The sequence below is a fragment of the Leucopleurus acutus genome (genome assembly GCF_964270905.1).
Source record: "Leucopleurus acutus genome assembly, chromosome: 18".
Classification (NCBI taxonomy): Eukaryota; Metazoa; Chordata; class Mammalia; order Artiodactyla; family Delphinidae; genus Leucopleurus; species Leucopleurus acutus.
The window spans coordinates 52,466,589-52,483,191 of NC_139160.1; the positions used below are offsets into that span (position 1 = coordinate 52,466,589).

General features: G+C 35.0%; 1 protein-coding gene across 9 annotated transcripts in view; it reads right to left on the reverse strand.

Moving 5' to 3' along the window:
- The window catches only part of RBM26 (RNA binding motif protein 26), a 76,959-nt gene that overhangs the window by 37,435 nt on the left and 22,921 nt on the right, over positions 1-16,603 (reverse strand). For 3 of the 9 annotated variants that reach the window (XM_082859774.1, XM_082859773.1, XM_082859771.1), the window contains exons 2-9: positions 12,340-12,458; positions 11,587-11,723; positions 7,837-7,925; positions 6,952-7,169; positions 4,801-5,061; positions 3,864-4,103; positions 3,277-3,417; positions 2,773-2,913 (exon numbers count right to left, since the gene is read on the reverse strand). In XM_082859774.1, coding sequence (XP_082715900.1) covers positions 2,773-2,913; positions 3,277-3,417; positions 3,864-4,103; positions 4,801-5,061; positions 6,952-7,169; positions 7,837-7,925; positions 11,587-11,723; positions 12,340-12,458 — 1,346 coding nt within the window. Of the gene's footprint in view, positions 1-2,772; positions 2,929-3,276; positions 3,448-3,863; positions 4,104-4,800; positions 5,062-6,951; positions 7,170-7,836; positions 7,926-11,586; positions 11,724-12,339; positions 12,459-16,603 lie in introns of all 9 variants that reach the window. The other 6 variants (XM_082859770.1, XM_082859769.1, XM_082859772.1 and 3 more) reach the window with 4 other exon arrangements.

A 16,603-nucleotide genomic window follows, 5' to 3' on the forward strand; every position in this document is an offset into this window, starting at 1 on the left:
CGCCTTTAATTGGCCTCCTACCTCCCCGTTCCCATATCCCTTACTCCCTCTGTTCCTAATCAAAAAGATCTTCCAGTTTCACAAAAGTAGCACAGGATATATGTGCTTTATTGACCCCCTTTTTCCGGCTAACTCTGACTTATCCCACATCTCTACAGCAGATCAGGTGGAAACATCCAGTATCTGGCATTGCTGGCATTCACAGTGCAAGTTGTAGTTTCTTTGCCGAGTGGTATCTTCACAGGACCAGTTCTGCAACAGAATTTCTGGCCTATTCCTGCCTCCCAAACATGTTCACTAGCCCTTTTAAAGAGTCTTTGAGCTATCCAATATCCTTTTGTACTTTAATATATTCTTTATCTGAAGGTTCACCAAGAAAGGCAGTGATGTGTTTGCTCCAACTCATCTGTATTCTCTCACTCATATTCTCTTTCACTGTTATTTATTTAAAAGGAGTGCTAAACACACAGAAGCAAGTTCCTCTTGATATACAATTAGTAAATGTGTCTATTAGTTGTATTTACTGTGTTTTCCCCTGATATCTTTTTAATAAATTGTTTTTCTGCTTAACGTTTTCAGCACTGGTTTTGTTGATGGCAAATGAAAAACCACTTAGCCCTTCTTCCTACCTAACTATATCCAGTCAAGGGAGTGTCTATCAAGTTCTCCACTGCCTTAGAAATCTAGAAAGTACAATTATCACTTTTTTGATTCCAAGGCATCAAAAGGCCTAAATTTTTTTCATTTGTTTAATAACAATAATTTCCTATAAAGTTGAAAGTATGAAGCATAAAAATATAGTTATCACATAATAGTCTGTGACAAATGTAAATGAGGCCATCTATAGGCTATTAGAAATGTATAGTAATTATATAATGAACAATATTATAAACTTTTAATTATGTATATGTCCCAATCCAGGCCAGTAAATTTCAAACCAAATGGGCAATAGATGAGAAAATTTTAAGGGGAGGAGGACTGAAAAAAGATAAGGCAACCAGAAGTATAGGTAATCCTCAATTTAAATGGTTTGCTAAATCAGTTGTCTGGTACATAAAAACAATGTTATTAATGGAAAATATATTCCTAAACCAGCTTACAGAAATAGTACATGATGTACCTAAAGAAATTTAAAAAGTAATAAAATAATCATTATGTATAATGATTCTATAAGAAAAGGCATTCAAATTTCTAAGTAGGCATACCAGACATTTATATCTCAATAGAGCCATTTCCTATAACTTGTAACTACATGCATGTGGAGCTGAAATTACCACAATTCCAACTTCTATATGGTAAGATTTATGTGCAAGGGGTTTGATCCTTCTGTCTTCTCTCAATCACCAGCAAAAAACTGTCCTAGATTTGGGATGGATCTAATAAATGTTGATCTATAGTGGCATACATTTATGCCACTCCAAAGCAGCAAGGTAAGAATGAGATGATTTGATGGTTCCAGCAAGAGCAAGGAATACTGGTATAATGAAAAGAAAATGAGTGCTAAGTAGTGACCCAAAGAAGGAAGGGTTTTTCTCTGAACTAGTCAGGTAGGAGACACTCAAGGGATGAGTAAATACCATGAACAGCCATAATCTTAAGTGGCTACTTTTCAATTACAAACAATCTTATTTCCCTTACATAAAAATTGTTAAGAAACCTTTTTTCTATTGCTGTTATTAATGAAAGTCATTAGAATGCCTCAAAGAGACTTTAAAAGGTGTGGGGGGAAAGGGACATCCACATGAAATGTTGTCCTGTGATCTCACAGGATAGAAATTAAAATGTTCCTCAGTCCTCCACCACAGAAAGTTCTCTGAACACTCAAAGTAGATGCTCAGAATCTGACAGTTTCTAATGAACAAACAAAAAAAGTGCAAAGTGTAAGTAAACACAAGTTTACTAAACCACATTAGGTACAGACTGTTACTTATTTAAACAAGTTGGACTTTTATTCACAACTGACAATGCATGACTTTTTTTTTTTTTTTACTAGAAATAAAAGATGGCAAGGAAAGATTGGAAAGAAAATGGGATTTAAAAGTTAGTTGAAGTAGTTAGGAAAAAAGATATATTTTTATTGGCCTGTATAATATTTTCTATAATGTCTGACAACATTGCTCCACCTTTCAAATTAATGTGAACTCTCCCTCCTCTGAACCTTTGTATCAGTTTGCACCTCTGTATAGCACTTTTCCTGCCCTGGCTTGTGGACCAGTCTAAATTCTATATTCTTCTCCCATTTAGAAATTATACCAAAAAGTCTGTCTCCTCTAAGAAAATTTTAAAAGCTAACAAGTCACTTTCTAAAATATAATTCTTTTTGCTTAAAGTATTATAAGCAAACCAGTATCAAATTCTAACATGTCAAAAGCAAACAAAAATAAAATATGTATCAAGCATTAAATTTGTACAGCTAATTTCATGATCTAAACTACAAAAGAATTTATCTTTAGGAATTAAAGCATTATTCTTAAAGAGTTTAAATGAACCAATTAAGACTGCAAATGATAGCATATACCCCCAAAAAGCTAGAAAATAAGGACTTTGGGGAAATTCCTTTCCCCTTGGATGACAGAATAAAATGTCACCAATACCACAAATAGGGTACCACACATTACCTTCTCTCTCATGTGAGACCAAAGGATCCAAGGAACAAACATAAGCATCATCCCTTACTCAACTCCAATAAACACAGGACCGACTGTTCTTTTCAAATGCTTTGCCACTCTCGATATTATGAAAATGATAAGAAGAAAAGATTCATCATAGTACCTCTGGGTGGCAAATCCATATCCCCTGATGTTAGTCCTATCAAGTTAGGCCTTTGTGCATGCACTCTGTGTCGATACATTGGTCTGGAAGTGTTTGTTATGCTTGGGGCTTCAGGATTGTAGCCATCTGTGTCATATGTATCTGGTAATACAAAAACTGCAATTAAAAAACAATTATAAAACTCCTCTTGGTAATTTTTTTATACTGATAATAGAAAAAGTCAACTACGTAACATATTACTAATTCATAACTAACATGCATATGTATTTTTAAAAATAGTCTTATAAAAATTAAATGTTATTAAAAACTTAGTTTTTTAAAAAGTGTAACTGAGAACTTATATTTAATGTGCATTCACCATGTCTACATTTTATTCCATATAATTTTAGTAAGAAAAACAGACTTGATAGAGCAATTCACTCTCTAGACATTTTTAAATTCCTCACCTAAAACTCTTCTCTAAACTATACTACATTATTAATACAGAGAGGGCCAAAACCGCACCTGCAGTAAAAAGAGAGGGTGGAGCAGGAGGAGGCTGGTGATGGATGCCAGTTGTTACCACAGTAGGAACAGAGCTGGTCGCAGAGTTTGGGGGAGCATCCATGCCAGATGGTTGCAAAGGAGGAAGTGGAGGTGGTGGTCCTGTCAAAACCAAAGAATAAGAAATATCATCTGAAAGCAAACAAATAAAATAAGTTATTGTATATCCAAACGTGATATTCTCCTTTAGCAAATTATAATATCTACAAACACCAAGCTCTTACAACTATATGAGTTTTTCAGGGTAAAATATTCATTTAATGTATTCCAAAACAGGTTTGTCTTAAGCTATAAAGGACTACAGATAGCTGGGATTCATCAGTAACATGCATAATTCAGGGCCACCCTAAACCACAGTAAACCATAGGTTTGGCACAGCCTGAAAAATAAGGAGTATATTCCAGATGGGAGCATCTTACTCTTAGTTCCTAACAGGCATCTATAGGATTACTTTAGATACTTTTAACAAAATCAAGCATCAAACTATCAACTTTTATAAAAGACTATGAATGGATAGATAATAAGCATAGGCAAACATATTTACTTACCTGTGACAGGTGGTAGACTGGGTGGTAATGGGCCTGGCGGTGGCACTGGGGGTCTCAGATTCACAGGTGGGGGTGTAAGAATTGGTGGTGGTGGAGGGAGTCCAGGAGGAGGTGGTCCTTCAACAACAGGAGGCTGTGCTGGGAAAGGCAGCATACCAGGAAGATTGACATCTTCTACAACTACCGGGTCACTTCCATGATCAAAAGGGCACATGTCTCCTCTCATACAGAAACCCTTTTCTGTGAGGAAGAACAATTAGAAAGAAATATGAAAACCGCTGGACATATACATTTTCTCTAAGTTAAAAAAAGTGGAGATATTTAAAAATAGGAATATTTTTAATACTGGGCAAATATAAGTAACCATATCACAAGAGCTACCTACTCATTTCCAGTAATATAAAATATATATTAAGTGAAAATATAGCTAACATACCCACTAAAAAATATTACCAAATTAAAATGAGTATACCCAGCTAGCAACATGATACAGCTTTAATACAGTTTACAAAACTTTTACAGTAAAATCTTAAAGAGTCTTCAATTCATTTATAAAATGCTTATATAGGTGATATTCACATTTCTAGGTTTTACTAACATTCTAATAACCACTGATTTCTAAAGAAGTAAGTTTTGTCAAGAATGTTTCAGTAGCCAATTCCCTGGTAGGTTACTCAGTAGATATTACTCTTGTTTGGCAAATTCCAAAAATATGTTAAGACTTGGTGCAAATAAACACTATTTAAATTAATATTCAATAGTCAGTGGTGACTAATGAAGACTTCAGTAATATACTGAGGAATTCATGAAGTGCTTAAAACTAATTTCCCACTATTTCCAATAGGTTAAGTCTTTGAGTGTGTATAACCTAAATTTACAGAAGTTACTCAGCTGGAAATATTAATTCGATACCTCATGAAATAGTTGACAGGCTTACCATCATAGTCTCTACACCGTTTCTTTGGCATTGGTGGTCTTACATACGAGTTATGGTCCACTTGGTCTTCATGAAATTCAGACCAACTTTCGGTAGTATTATTACCATGATGAGTAGGAGCAATTACTGTAATAGTGCTGCTCAAAGTAGGTACAGGGTAGTGGCCAGATGAAATATTAGGTACCGAAGAGACTGGAGTATAATTGTTTTCTAATGCATCTGCTCTATCCAGGTCATATTTAGGTTTTACCAGATCCCTTTCTGCAATAAAATATAAATGACTTATAAAACTACACTCTATTAAACAAAAAAACAAAAAACACACATGTCCCCAAGCTAAGAAATAGATATTAGGTTCGCCAAAAGGTTCGTTTGGGTTTTTCCATAAGACGTTATGGAAAAACCCAAATGAACCTTTTGGCCAACCCAATATTTTTGCTAAACATAGAGAAAAAGTTCAAATTTTACACAATCCTCCTTTTAAAAACTATTCAATGTATATACAATGTTCCAAGATAAGCAATTTCTTTTCAATATGACCTAAACTAAAAAACCACACATAAACTTGTTGTACTTAATGAGATTTTTCTTTGAGCTTTACTTAGCAGAGAATTTTTAAATTTTCTTCATTGCAATCTTAGTATGCATAACTTTAGCCAACAAAACAAAATATACAAGTATGGTTATTTTTTCTGTGGTGAATATTTAGTTGTCATCCATTCAAAGGTCCTAGCATGGCTTTATACACTGAACACTATTTGTTGAAGATGAGAATGGATGTGTAAAGAGGAAGAAAAAGGAGTACATAATAAACACAAAGAAATTAACTGGGCCAAGAAAAGAAAATTTACCAAGGAAAGAGAAAAGACATTAAGGAGATCAGTTAAGTGAAGCAATGTGCAGAAAGGCCTAATACACCTAGATCACGGGGCGGGGAAAAACTCTAAGAGTAACAGAGAAATACAGGGCTTATACAAAAGCCATAAATATTATTTCCTAAAGACTAAAAGTAACTATACAATAAAGGTCGCAAGGGTAGTAAAAATCTAAGTTGAGTAAAGGTGTTTTACTCTTAAGGTGTTTAGTTGTTCTACTGCCTGCAATATATCCCTTTCAATAATACACATTGAAAGAAAAATATGCATGTTGGAAATGAGACACTCCTGTAAACTCACACACCTGAAATGAAAATTTTTAACTGTTTTCATAGTTTTGAGGTCTGATATATGATAAACTGAACATACTTAAAATGTACAATTTAATGAATTTTGATCGATGTATACACCTGTGAAACCAAACATCACAATCAAAATAAGGTATATACTGTACATACTCATCACCCCCCAAAAGTATCCTTGTTCCCTTTTATGATCCATCTCTCCTTTACTTTATCCCAGGCAACCACTGAGTTGTTTTCTGTCATCATAGATTAGTCTGCATTTTCTAAAATTCTATGTCTGTCTGTCTGTCTGTCTGTCTGTCTGTCTGTCTGTCTCTCTCTCTCACACACACACACACACACACACACACACACACACACTTTTTTGTGTGGCTTCTTTCAATCAGCATAATTATTTTGAGATTCATGCATTTTCCTGCATGTATCAATAGTTCTTTCCTTTTTATCCATTCTATGGATATACCATAATTTGTTCATCTATTCACCTGTTGATGGACGTTTGGATTGTTTCTAGCTTTTGGCTATAACAAATGAAGCTGCCATGACCATCTGTGTATGTCTTTGTGTGGAAATACACTTTCATTTCTTTTAAGTAAACACCTAGGAGTGGAATGACTGACTGGATCATTTGGTAGGTACAGGCTTAACATTTTTAAGATACTGTTCAAGTGTTTTCCAAAGAGTTCCAGCTTATCTCCATCCTCACCAACACTGGGTAAAGCAAGTCTTTTTAATTTCAATCATTCTGATGGGTGTACAGTGGTAATTCATTGTAGCTTTAATTTGTATAAAATAAAAATTTTTAAAGAAATTTTTAAAAAGTATTCACTTGGACCCACAAAATACATCAAAATAGAAAAAAATAAAGATAACACTGACAAAAATTAAAACAATTTTTAAAACCCTCAAATACAGAATTTTTTTCACAATGAAAGTGCCAACCAAAATACACATATATGTGGATTATTTACCCCTGCTTCGGGTCCTGCTTCTGCTTCTAGTCCTGCTTCTATCTCTATCCCTGTCACGAAGCCTCTCTTTACTCCAACTTCGACTCCGACTCCTGCTGTAACTGCGACTTCGCCCTCGTCTTCTATTGTACCGGTCTCTGTATGAATCTCTTCGAGGAGGGTTTCGATCATAATCTCTTTTGCGAGAACGATCATCTTTTTTCCTCTCATCACGACTTCTAAAGAAATATATGATCACTTTTATGAAAATATTTAAGTGGATACAGGAAAAACTCTAATTAAATGCAAAAGTTCTATTTTATTCTTGTACCATGATTCTTTATTCCATCATCAGAATACAAACATAGGAAACTCAAAAAACTGAAAACCTGAACATGACCTGCTAAAGTACTCTAAAACCTCTAAGGAAAAAAAGAACTCTTTTGAAGTCTTCATTTTATACACAAATGCATCTATACATTAAGGGATCTGTACATATGTCCTGTAGTATATACTGTCTTGTACACAGTCTCATACTTATAGGTATATATTACATGCACTGCACTCTAAATGCTTTTGAAGCCTTAATGGGAAAAATAATGTATTTACTCTAAAGGGAAACTTTGGGCAAAAAAGGTCTCACATTAAGACTTCACTGGAATTTGCAGTTAGGAATAAAAATAATAACAATAACCAACATATGCCAAGCACTGTTCTAAATCTCACTTCCAGGACCAACAAATCACACCTAGATATTCTTGGTAGAAAAGGAGTGAGTTATCACTTTCCTAGACCAATAAAAGAGTAGATATTACTTACCCCTATGTAAAAGAAAATCAAGTCTAAATATTCATATAAAATAAAAGTAATGTCTAAACATTGAACATGGTTCAAAGAATCAATCACCTATTTTCTCTGTATCGGGAGCTTGACTGAGGAGGACTGTGATTTAGCCTTCTAGAAAACTTCTTCTCTCGCTCTTCCTCTTTTGTGATCTGATACACAAAGAAAAATGTGTGCAAATTTAACAACAGTTATTCCTTGCCATGTTACTGTTTCAATGACTTAACTGATATTAAAATATGAGCAATAGAGTCTTCTTGTGAAAGCATTAAACAAAATAAATTTGTCTTCTAAGTACAATCATTTAATTTAACAATAAAAGACAGGCTTGCTGAAAGTTAAAGTGAATGGTAAAGAAACTCATAAATGTTTATCGTAGATAACAGTAGCAAGAAAAACATTTTAAGCAAGTGTCCTCATTTTACACATCATTAATGGAAAGCCAATTTTATTCCTTCTTTCAAAAGTCCATTCAAGTTTTGGTTTCATGGATTTGATCTGGCACCAAACACATTAGGGACTAAAGGAGAATGCATTAGAACTAACCAAGTCATAGAAAAAGAAAACATTTGAGAAAAAAATACCTGTGAAAATAAACAACTGAAAACAGTTCTCTAGTTTCTCACAGCAGTATGACAGCTATACATTCCTCTTTCCTACAATTCATATTATATAATTAATATAATGCAGCCCTGAAAAACATTCCCTTGATCAGTGCTACTTTCTCTAGACCAGTTTTCCATGCTGCCCAAAAAACTGGTTCCACAGGACATTAAGAGGTGTTATTAGAGAAAAAAGGATTCAGAGCATAAACAAATTCAGAAAATATTGAACATGAGCTTCTGTAAATATGATAGGGCTCAAGATTTTGCATGTTTAATAAAAACCCTAAGATATTCTTATGCACATAGTCTACAGATAGCATAAATATGTCCCAGTTTATGCCAGCTGTTTCAGCATTCCTTTGGGTAAAAGCCTCTCACTGTCAAGTGTCTCACACTGGATGATAAATTAAATGGAAATCCTATCAACAGACCAAACTCTGAGAAATAATACTTAAAAGCCTTCTTTTAACAGTTTGCCTTTTTCTTTCTTGTAAGTACTTTTTTTGTTCTACTCTTCCTATCCATTTCAACCTTCCCCCCTGCAAAAACAAAACAAAACAAAAAACCCTCCTGATGCACTTTTTCCCTTCAGTTTGCTTCCATGCACTCTTGTAAGTAAGTTAGGTTGACAGACTGTCACATTCCATGGTACCTGCCCAACTGCGAACTTTCACAACACCCACAGCATTTAAAATCCAGACTGCCATCTGACATTTCGGTTCTGAAAGATGAGGGATAAATATCCTTCACAACTGCTCAAGACAACTGTGGTGAAATATTATTATATCAACAGATGTAAGACTAAGGCTTCTCAAAGAGCCCATGATTTACTCAAGATTTCCAAGAATTAAAATATAATTTGCAATTATCTGGAAAAAATTCTGGAACCAATCCAGACTTCCATCAATGGGTAAAATTTAAATAAATTATTGTATATCTCTATGTTGCATAAGCAGTTGCCAAGACAATATCCACTATCCCATTCTTCCTTACTAACAGACCCCCTATACCGTTAGGTACAAAACATGCAGTTATAAAATTATTTCTGGTCTTCCTCTGAAGACAGAAGTGATGGGGGTGTCTTATGTATATGTGCATGTAACTATATATATATATATATATATATATATATATATATATACATATATATATACATGTGTGCAAATATGTTCAGATATACAGAGACAAAAATACATTTGAGAATTATATAATACATATGTAAATACATATGTAAATTACAATACATATCATACATATGTAAATATTATTATATAACACATATGTAAACATAACGAACATATATTACTTATATAATCTGGAAAAAAAACAGATTATCAGGTGAAAAAAAACCAAGGGCCACAACCACACCCAACACACAACAATGTCTCAACAATAATAGCAACTATCATTTACTGAGAACCTACTTTGTGCCACACACTCTGCCAAGTGCTTCACAGACCTTATTTTACTATTCCTCACAACAGTCCTATAATATTTCCATTTCACGGCTGAGTAAACTAAGGGTTGGAAAAGTAATAATTTCAAGGTCACAAAACGGTGGTAAAAATTTTTTTTAATTAATTTTATTTATTTTTATTTTTGGCTGCATTGGGTCTTTGTTGCTGTGCACAGGCTTTTCTCTAGTTGCAGCGAGCAGAGGCTACTCTTCGTTGCAGTGCGCAGGCTTCTCATTGGCTGGCTTCTCTTGTTGCAAAGCATGGGCTCTAGGCGTGCGGGCTTCAGCAGTGTGGCACTCAGGCTCAGTAGTTGTGGCTCGTGGGCTCTAGAGCGCAGGCTCAGTAGTTGTGGCACATGGGCTTCATTGCTCCGCGGCATGTGGGATCCTCCCGGACCAGGGCTTGAACCAATGTCCCCTGCATTGGCAGGCGGACTCTCAACCACTGCGCCACCAGGGAAGCCCCAAACAGTGGTAAAAATTTAACCAAGATTTGTTTGACCTAAAACTAGGCTAACCATGGATATATTATATTAATAGCTTAATTGTCAATGATTATTTTTGTTAAAATTACAATCTTTAAACATCAAACTGAGGAAATTTGAACTATTATATGATTATTAAACAAGAGGGTAATCTTGTATGAAAGGTAAACACCTCTTCAAGTATGAAGTCATTTACATTGCCCTGTGAAGGTCCTTTTATTTGACTACCTTAAAAATAGTCCCCTACAGGGCTTCCCTGGTGGTGCAGTGGTTAAGAATCTGCCTGCCAATGCAGGGGACATGGGTTCGAGCCCTGGTCTGGGAAGATCCCACGTGCCGTGGAGCAACTAAGCCCATGTGCCACAACTACTGAAGCCTGCGCACCGCAACAAGAGAAGCCACTGCAATGAGAAGCCCGTGCACTGCAACGAAGAGCAGCCCCCGCTCACCACAACTAGAGAATGCCCGTGTGCAACAAGGAAGACCCAACACAGCCAAAAATAAATAATAAATAAATAAATCTATTAAAAAAAAAAGTCCCCTACAAAATGCATGTAGGCAGAAGCAAACCGATCTACTGACAATCTAACTATTTTCATAGAACACAGATAATAAGAGTCCATACCTATAAATACTGTGCAGAAAAGAATTAAAAGCACTCCTGAGACTGTTATCTTTAGAAAGACCTGCTGATAAGGTAAGCCCTTAGCTGGCATCTGCAAACAACAATTTCTGGAAGGTTCACATCATTCCCTGATAACAATAGCTCACTATGCCTAAACTGTCTGGATAAACAATATGGTCTATGCTGAACATCTGCTTTCCTCCTCAGAGTCTGGAATTTTGGTACATATGAGGCTGAAGATGCCTATGTAACCAGCGCTAAATAAAAACCCTGGGCACTGTGTCTCTAATGAGCGCCCCTGGTTCACACATGTTGTCACTACTTGTTAAGTGCATCTTCTTTGACTCCACTGGAAGAAACCTCTGGAAATCTGTTCCTGTTTTTCCCCAGATTTTGCACCATATACGTTTTTCCCTTTGCTGATTTTGCTTTGTATCCTTTCACTGTAAGAAATCATAGCCATGAGTATGACTATACACTCTGAGTTCTGTGAGTACTCCTAGTGAAATAATCAAACCTGGAGGTGGTCTTGAGGACTCCCGACACAGATAAAAATAAACAAAACTAAAAAAAAATAAAACTCAGTTTAATCACTCCAAATATGTTTTTAAAGAACATGTAAAGTTTAACACAAATTTTTACCTCTTCTTTTTTTATATCTTTTTCTTGGTGCTGAAAAAATTCTACCTTTAAGCTTCCTGATGATGGCTGCTCTGGAGGAGGTAGATAACTCTTTGTATTCACAGCATCAAAAAGTTTTTCCACAAATATCTGTGTCTCTAAAAATAAAACCAAAACCAGCACAGATTAAAAATCATTTGCTAAGATATTTATTCTCTACTTCTCCACATCAGTATGATGAAATATGCCTTGATTTTTATAAATCTAAAAATTATACTAAGACCAACAGCTTCCCAACCAGTGTACTATGGCACAAGTCCCATGGTAATACTGATCCATTCAATTCTCAGGATGCTGAGGGCTAGAATGGCTAGAGCCTCTGGGTCAGTCGCTCCCAGCCATCACTAGTCTCCATGTATCCTGCCTAGTGTGCCAAACAGAAATATTATCATTACCTAAATGCTGGCAAGGTGAAAAAATTTGAGAAGCACTGTGCTAGACAACATCCAAAGTAGGTTCCTAAGCAGTACTATCTTTCAGTCATTTTCTTAATCTCTCAAGAAAAAAATAACAGCATTCTTTAAGAATAAGCATATGGACGTTAATGAAAGAAAAGATTTCCATTATAAATAAGCTATGGATATAATCAGTAATAATACTATTTGTTCAACTTTGTTACAGTTAGAGTCTGTCTCTTACTGAATTCCTTTAACACTCTCTGAATCTTATTTTAAATAACTTTTTAAATTAGTATTTTTAAACCAAAGATCTTACCTTTTTGAAGAAATACATCCAGTTGATCAATACATAATGCCTTTAATTCTTTTTCACTTTTGTCTTTCTTTACCAAAGCGAGAACATATTTTGCTAGGGCTGATGGATCTGCATCACAGCTGAAGAAAAAAGCAATGTTGAAGGAAATTTAACCATAAACAATTGCACATTCTACGAATTCCAGTTACAAACTAATAGCATGATAGTTAAATGAGTTAATATATGTAAAAAAAGCATCTGGTTCATAGAAAGCAATGAAGAAATATAAGTTTCTCTCCCTTATCTTAATATGCTTTACGTGGTATATGTAGTATTCAGTATTCTGCCAAATACACACTAATACATGTATTAAAGATTCAGTAGGCTCTATTATTAAAAAAAGAAGTTATGACAAATTATAAACAACACCAAAACATCAAAAACTAATAATTAGTGTGGTACCAATAAAAATACCAAGAGGCGGGCTTCCCTGGTGGCACAGTGGTTGAGAGTCCGCCTGCTGATGCAGAGGACACGGGTTTGTGCCCCGATCCGGGAAGATCCCACATGCCGCAGAGCAGCTGGGCCCATGAGCCATGGCCGCTGAGCCTGCGCGTCCGGAGCCCGTGCTCCACAACGGGAGAGGCCACAACAGTGAGAGGCCCGCATACCGCAAAAACAAAAACAAAAACAAAAACAAAAAAAACCAAGAGGCTATTCTCCCCCAGAACAAGGTAAATAATGGTCAGAAAAACCCTGAAGAAGAGGACAATAAAGGGAAACTTGAAAACATACCACACAATACAGAATTTTAACGAAAGAAAAGCAAATTTAGAAATAGACCCAAATATATATAGAAACATAAATTTTATAAAGGTGACATCCAAGTCAAGGAAGAAGGGATGAACTACAAAATAAATGGTACTGAGAAAACTTGGCAGCTGTCTTTCTAAAAAATTAAGTTGGACCCATAACTTATTCCATATACCACAGTAAAAACATGAAACCATTAAAGTATTAGAAGAAAACAAGAAAAAGTTATTTTACAACTCTGGAGTAATGAAGACCTTTTGAATTATGAGAGAAAATCCATATATTGCACAAGAGTAATTTGATTATACAAAAGAAGCAAAAACTTAAGAATGTAAAAAAGACTTAAAAGTCAAATGAAATACTAAACAGAAAAAGAAATAAAAATGATTCTTAAATATGAGTAAAAATATAACATCATCCATAAGAGAAATTCAAACTTAAGCTATACTGAAATATCATTTTTCTGTTATAAAGTTGATAAAATCTAAATATATGGAAACATATTCTGGAGGCAAGACAGAAACAATGTTTTCATACATTATTGCTGCTGAGAGTAAACTGGTAGCTCCTAGGGTATGGCAGTAAAAAGATCACAAATACAACTGACCCAGCAATTCTACTTCAATGAATTAACTTTACAGATATACTTACATGTTCAAAATGATATGTGTACAAGTCATTCAGTGTCACACTGATTGTAAAATCAAAAATCTGCAACTGTCCATTTACAGAGGACTGGAAAAAGAAAGTATACTAAATCTACACAAGGGAATGGGATACAGCAAAAGGACAAAAAAGAATGAGGAAGTTTTCATATCATGGAGAAATTTTCCTATCAATTTGTTAAGTTTAAAAAGCGAGATAGAGAAAAAACTTGTATAGCGTATTACCATTTGTGTGGGAAGAAAAGGAGATTATATATTTGGGTTGGCTTATGTCTGAATAATGAATAGCTATAAGTATAAACAAGTAACTATGGTTATTTGTTGATGGGGGTAGGGAGTAGGAAGTGAAAAAGAAACAGGGTCAGGAGGGAAGAGGGAAAGTTTTTGATGCCCAAACCATGCCCATCCAATTGCTAAAAAGCAGATAATTGTTTTTCAACTAAGCTAAAGTTGCTACCTATTTAATTAAAGATCATTTTACAAGTTAGGGTAAATAATAATAAAATAATAGCAATAGCTAAGCACTAACATTTACTGAACCCTCATTTGCGCCATGAACAGTGCTCCACACTTTACATTCTATATTTAGTTCTCATTTTACTGATGAAACTGAGGCTCAGGAAAAAGTTAAGCAAACTGCCCAAGACTACATGTAAATTAGTAACAGAACCAAGATTTAAACCTAAATTTCTTACTCTAAAGTCTGCTCTCTTAACCACTACACCAAATTGCTCTTACAACAAGCTACCCAAAAACCAGACCTCCAATTTACTTACTGCTACAAACATCTAGTTACAGCCACCAACTCCCTATCCATCCTAGTAAAAGCCCCCTACAATACCTCCCTTAGTTGCTGTCCAAGGCACAGTTCCTCTAATTTACTTCCTCTTGTACTCTCCCCTCAGAGTCCACTATTTCAAACAACCTCTAAATTCCTCAGCCACGTTTGCCTCACTTTCTTTCTACTCTTCTTCTATGCCACCAACTTGGCAAAATCCCAAGTTAGAATCCACCCCCAGCTTAGATTTAACTTCCTAGCTTCTCTTAGTTTCATGCCAGTAACATAAATAATGCTCAGTAAATTAAATTTTCAAAGGACACTGATGACACAAAAAGACTTACCAATTACAGTTTTAAAAAAAAGACAAATACATTAGGGAATTACAGTAGGGAGAGATGAATACAAATGAGGGGGAGAGACAGGATAACCTAATAGTTCATTTGAGGAAAAACAGATACATACATGATACATGACATCCTTCAATTCATTTTTATCGCTCTTTATTGTAACAACTATTAGCAATTTTAACTCTAACAATACTAAACACAAAATAGAAATTCCACATGTTCTACCAAAAGTTCAAATGCTAGAATATTAATAAGGAACTTATACACATTAAAGCTAGAAAATACTTTAATACATATACCAAAAAGTCTTAATTCCTATACATATCTGGAATGTAACAGTTTTACAGAATTATAGCAGTAACATGTCACTGAATCAAAAAGTACATCTTAAAGACACTGGACAGCTTTGGCTGCACAGGCTGCACCTACGGAAAATCTGACTGCAAGTGAATCAACAGGTCTAATACAACCATCTGCATTTTGCTTTGTTTGTTTTTTAAGGGCTGTACAGATAAGTCTGATACAGTATCAGAGTTGAGAATTACTCTATTAAGGAACTAGTACAGCATTTATTATATAATGTTAAGACTCCTTAGTGTACATCTTTGTGGTGACTGTGACTTCAAACTCTTCAATCTTCCCTTCAAAAGGCAGAGCCCAATTCCCCATTCTTTGAGAGTAGGCTCAATTTAGTGCCTTGCTTCTAAACAAACAGAATATGGCAGAAGTGATGGTGTCTGATGTTTATGGTCAGACACCATCTAGGTCATTTGCAATTATATATATATTCTAGAGAAATCAGCTGCTATGTTTCAAGGACACTCAAGTAGCCTTACAGAGAGCACCATGTGGCTATGAAATGAGGGCTCCAGGGAGGACTAAGGTCTCTTGCCAAGACCCATACATGAATGAACATGGAAGCCAATTCTACAGACCCAGTGGAACCTTGAAACGACTGCAGCACTGACCAAAAGCTTGACCACAATCTCATGAAAGACTCAGAGCCAGAAATACCTAGCTAACCTGCTCCAAATTTCTGACCCACAGGAATGATATATGTCATGAGATGATAAAGGTCTGCTGTGCTACTAAGTTAAGTTTCAGGGTAATCTGTTAGTAATTATATATCAACTTTTCTCATAGATCTATTTCCATTTATTTACAAAGACTTGAAGTGGGTTATAACCTAAACAGGAAAAAAAAAAAAATCATTTCAATGGTACATGAGATTTTTAAACACTTTCTCTTTGAAATTTATTTCAATATATTTATTTATGCCAACAATTTTTTAAATGCAGACAAAGTGATTTGTGGTAAGTTAATTTTTTCATGTTTATCACAATGAGCATTATTAAATAATGCTAATATTAATAATGCTAACGTTAATATTGTGCATTAATATTAAATGCACAATATTAAAGATAATATTCATGTTGGTAATTTTGTGAGAAAAATTTTAGAGCCTGCTTTTCACTTAATTGCTAGTGAAGGTGATGATATGACTCCAGAGACAATGGGCCAGGAATTTTCCCATTTTTCTGAAACACCAATTAAACAAGGAATTTCCTTTAGCAAAAAGTCCACAGATAAGGATATAGGAAAGAGCTGGACAACGAATTCAAAGAAACTGGAGAGGCTGGGGTCAGCCTCTGTGATGAAATAAGCATGAAGAAATGGGA